General features: G+C 47.8%; 1 protein-coding gene across 8 annotated transcripts in view; it reads left to right on the top strand.

Annotated features, from left to right (window-relative positions):
* tp63 (tumor protein p63) overlaps positions 1-5,000 on the top strand; it is a 57,121-nt gene that overhangs the window by 31,267 nt on the left and 20,854 nt on the right. For all 8 annotated transcript variants that reach the window (XM_062555780.1, XM_062555785.1, XM_062555783.1 and 5 more), the window contains one exon: positions 686-940. In XM_062555780.1, coding sequence (XP_062411764.1) covers positions 686-940 — 255 coding nt within the window. The remainder of the gene's footprint in view (positions 1-685; positions 941-5,000) is intronic.

The following is a 5,000-nucleotide window of genomic DNA, read 5'->3' as shown; positions in this document are numbered from 1 at the left end:
ATTATTTTTCTATTTTTTTACAACCACTAATTTTAATATATGTTTTGCAAACTTTGACAGCAAACATATTAAATTACTTTTGATTTTTTTAAATGAAGAAATGTATTATTGAAATGCTAAAAGTGATGCTATAGACTTGCATGCATACCTCTCCTTGCATACCTGCTCCTTTCTTTGTGAGAATGTGTCTGCTCTGTGACAGCCACACAGAGGTCTGTGTTTGGAGTCTGACCTTTCGTGTTCTCCATTGAGCGTGTACAAGATTAAGCCCATTATGTACACTTGAAAGGCCATAGCGAATGGCCAAGTGAATGTGTTCTTGTTCTGTGTTATGAAAAGAAGGGAAATGTAAATAGATGGTGCGCGGGCTCAGCTTACAGGCTCACATTGTAGACGAGGCCAGCACAGAAAACAAATGTCAGCCTGTGCGGAGAGCCTTGTGCCTTGAGTTATGACATGTCAGCCACAGGGTTTTCTTTTCAAATTAAGTGTACTTAAAGATGGATGAAAAATGCACAAAAGGTCTCAACGGTCCAACTGCACCTCTTTTGATAATGACAGCGACGACATTTCTTCTGCTTTTCGTCAGCCAATAATTGCGCACAGGTTATTAAAACTTACTTCCACCATTTTGTCAAACAGACATTTGGAAATTGACTTCCTCCATTTTGTCTTTTTTCCACAGTCCCAGTACACAAACCTGACTCTGCTCAACATGGATCAGAACATCCAAAATGGCGGCTCCACCTCCACGAGCCCCTACAACAACGAGCACGCGCAGAACAGCGTGACGGCTCCGTCACCCTACGCCCAGCCCAGCTCCACCTTCGAGGCGCTGTCCCCGTCCCCGGCCATCCCCTCCAACACAGACTACGCCGGACCACACACCTTCGACGTGTCTTTCCAGCAGTCCAGCACAGCCAAGTCAGCCACCTGGACGGTAAGCACACCCACACCCACTCTCTGGGTGCATTTCATGCAGCGTTTATACGTCCTCCCTCGCTCCTCGATGCCTCGATCCTCACTGATCTACATAAAGGATGATGGGGGGGAAACAATGGGATAGTCTATCCAGTGTTAGTTATAGATCAGTGGGAACGCCCCTCGAGGATCGAGCATCGAGGATCGAGGAGGCATGTTGAGAGGCACCCTCTGTCTTTACCCTCACGTTTACTCATCCAGAATACACTTTCATCAGGCGAAACTACGACGGCACGATTAATGGATTTTTAATGATAATTGCAGTCGAAACTGCAATTTGATCTAATGCATTTAGCTAATCGCAAAGGCCGCAGTTAATCACATGACCTTGATTTCTACATGTATGTCATCCTCCTTGTGTGACAGAGAGTGAAACTCACCCAATAGGAGTGCTGTGCTTCTCATGCACTAGGAAGGAATGCTCACCATTCAGAAGTGGCTCAACTTAAAGTGAACTTAAGCTTGACTTTGAAAAAATGCTACGGCAAATCAAATAGCAATCCCAAAATCTATCAGAAAGAAATTGCAGTAAGATATTTTCTCCAAATCGTGCAGCCCTAGTGGAAACTCACTTGGAAACAAACGTATCCGTGGAAACTGTAGTTATGTACACAGGGACACATATTTTCGCACATTTTGTTGATTGCACATTAAGCGGTGGAGCGCGGTGACCTTCCCCCTCTGAAAGGCGTCTCTGGGAGCACTTGATCTCCCCATCAGGGCCCCCCGCTCCGCTCCCCGTCTGTGCCAAAGGCGGGGGATAAAGACTCAAGCCGATTAGCGGAGCGCCCTGGCCTGTGAGCCCAGCGCTTTATCTGCTCTATGGGATCTCTGCTTAAGGCACTCTTGTGATGTATATATGAAAGTCTTCAATTACTGCTGTACACCTGGCAGGGGTGAGGGCCCGTGTGCAATGCCAAACGGTGGTACGTCCTCACTGCAGTGTGTTTGAGTGGCTGTAAGTCTCGCACGCTCAAGGCCCCCATTCAAGAGCTTGTGCTTTTATGTTCAAAATCTGGAGGGCAGTTTTTTTCTGATGTAGGTATTAAGTAAATGCTGTTCAAAATGTTTTGTCTGCCTTGTCTGATATTTCTCCGCACAGCATGCAAAACTTTGCCATCTCACATAACGGGCAAGTTCAAAGAATCTTTGATAACAGCACCCCCTGTTGGCAGACTGCTGTCGCGCGCTGCATAACAGTATCTGGAATAGCGAAAGTAAAGCGTGGAACCCACTGTAGCCGTTGTCCCATATATGGCATAACAGTTGTATGCGGCATAAACAAACACTACCCAGTGAAAAACAGCACGAGGGAACTGACTAAACCAGATAGTCGAGCTGTCATCGAGTCACCGCGACAGCGATTGCATCACAGCTCCACCTGTGACTACCGTGTGATTGTTTATGTAAAGAGTGACTGCATGGTGCATCACAGCTGTCACCATAAGTCACTGGCTGAGTCAAGCTGGTCAGTCTGAGAGAGTAGAGCGCCCCCTAGTGTTTGGTGGCGTTAGCGGTTTAATCGGCTTCCACCTGCAGATGGAGACATGCAGGTGGGAAACTCCTGTAGTGACGCCTAGAGCTCTAACAGCTGTGAGTGGATTACTTTATCACGTCAGGCTGTTGGAACAGGAAAAGGGAAGTAGTGCAAGAGCCCCAATAATACCGTGCTTATGGGTATATAGCTAAAATATTTATCATCTATTTATCAGTGACTTTTTAAAATCTTTTTATCTTTGTTTTTATGCGGAGTCAGTGGCAACGACATTTCGTTGCACTTTGTAACTACACGGTGAAATGACAATGAAAAACCTCTTGACTTGACTTGATGTTCTGTGCATACTGTCATTCACTGTATAGTGCACAGTATAATATTGACTTTGTAGTGCACTATGTATTGGGTGGATGTTCCGCACACAGGGTTAAAGTATTTTTCTGTTCCGTAACGAGACGCACGTTACAAGATCTGATGTTAAGTCATCTTGTTGAAAGCGAAGAGCTGGTCTCCGACTTGGCACAGGGACAGGTTCCCTAACCTCTGGGCTCGTTGCATCAACCCAAACGGCTGACTCGGGAGCGAGCGAATCTCAGGGTGCTTCCTCGACACCCATTGGCTGCACGACACTGTGGGATTGTGACATTCACCTACTTCCCACAAACAACCCTCCCCGTTTTCATGGGCCAAAAAAACAAAAGTGTCACGTCTGTCAGATTCATAAATACATTGTATTTGGAAGTGCACTGGGGTGGGGTGTGAGAACGACACACCTCAAAGGGCTGAGGTCGCCCGATCTCTTTTGTCTCCCAGGGGTGAGAATAACAGCCGCAGTGTGCGGTCACACACCTAATGGGTGTTATGCCAAAAGACAGTTTAATGATCTATTAAGTTTAAGTCAGTGGACCATCATTCTTGATTAGTGTCTACAGTTAGATCAATTAGAGGATAAAAATCCTTTAACGTCTCAATCTAAACTGGGAAGACATGAGTTTTAACAACTGTAGTTTCCTCGTATCCATCAGGAGATGCTGGTACACACACACACACACACACACATACACACACACTCCCACACACACACATACACACATACACACATACACACATGCACACACACACTTTGTCACAGCTTTCCCAGAACTGCCAACCTTTTCCATCAAACGCATTGATGATCTTATCTCTACCGTGTGTTGTATTTCACCTGAAGTGATTTTCCCCAGATGAAGCAACATCGCCTCACTTCTCGTTGCACTCCACTTAGTTTTACTTTCCTCTCCCGTGTCAGTGGCAGTTTGACCTCAATCAGCTGTTTTTTTTGTGAGCTTTGGCTGAACAAGCACACTCACACACACACACACACACACACACACCCACACACGCACACACACCCTTTTGCTCATGTTACTACTTATCTGGGGGGTCAGTGGCCTCTGGTGTCTCATGTTCAGCATGCTTGTGGAGTGCTTGTGTTAGGGGGAGCGTGAGGTCCAACCCGTGGCCCTAATGCTAGGGTATTAACGCAACGCATTGATAATGCTCATGTAAATAGCCTGCGCCTCTCTCCCCAATCCGGACGTGCTTTAGAGAGGGGGGGGGGGGGGGTTGGTCGGGGGGGGCATGCAACGCAGTGCAGCTTTCCCTTGTTCCCTTTCTCTCCACGCTCAATGGTCTCAGCTCACGTTGCCTGGCCCAGGCGTGAGGAGGAGAAAGAGGAGGATGAGAGGAAGAGGAGTAGAGGAAGAGAACGTGCGAGGGAGGGAGGGAGGGAGGGAGGGAGGGCTACCTCACCAAGCGCTCAAAGACACGAGTGTTCCAGCGAAATGCAGCAAGACGCAGCTTGCCCCTGGAACATCTGCAGGCCCATCCCATCCCTCACGAGATGGAGCTGAGACTTGTTTGTGTCACGTAGCCTGTCGAGACTCGCCCGGCTCCGCCGCACAAGCCCTCCAAACCTGAGGCAGGCGGGGCGGCGGCGGTGGAGGTGGTGGAGTGTGTGGAGGGAAGAAAACTTGAAGGGTGGTGGAGAGAGAGAGAAAGAGAGAGAGAGAAAGACAGAGAGAGAGAAAGAAAAGAAAACATAAATCCAGGATTGAAGAGATTGTTGAGATGGGGAAGTGGTGCCAGGGTAATGGCTCCCATGCCGAAGTTCTATTATGTGTGAGTTTTGCTGCCGCTCTCGGTAAACAATGAGGGAGATTACCTGTACTGTGCTCCACTGGTGCAGCCACAGCAACCCGGGACAGAGAGCAGCTCTGGGAAGCGCTCAAAGACAAACGATCTGCCTCCATAAACACCGCTAGACTTGGCCGTCCCCCGCAGCCATAAGCTCCAGTCTGAATAGTTCCTCATGGTGCAGCATTGTGAGTTGTCTCAATGAATGCCATCATTAGATGTTCTTAATTTACTTACCATAACACCCATTAGGATCTCTATGAGGTAATGCAATACTCTACACCCCTCTCTGTTGCCTTTTCATGGGTCGGCCTGTGGTATGCAGAGGGACGGAAGGGGTCGTGAAAAG

This window comes from Sardina pilchardus, chromosome 15 (assembly GCF_963854185.1).
Source record: "Sardina pilchardus chromosome 15, fSarPil1.1, whole genome shotgun sequence".
NCBI classification, from domain to species: Eukaryota; Metazoa; Chordata; class Actinopteri; order Clupeiformes; family Clupeidae; genus Sardina; species Sardina pilchardus.
This window is presented reverse-complemented; position numbering and strand designations above follow the sequence as displayed.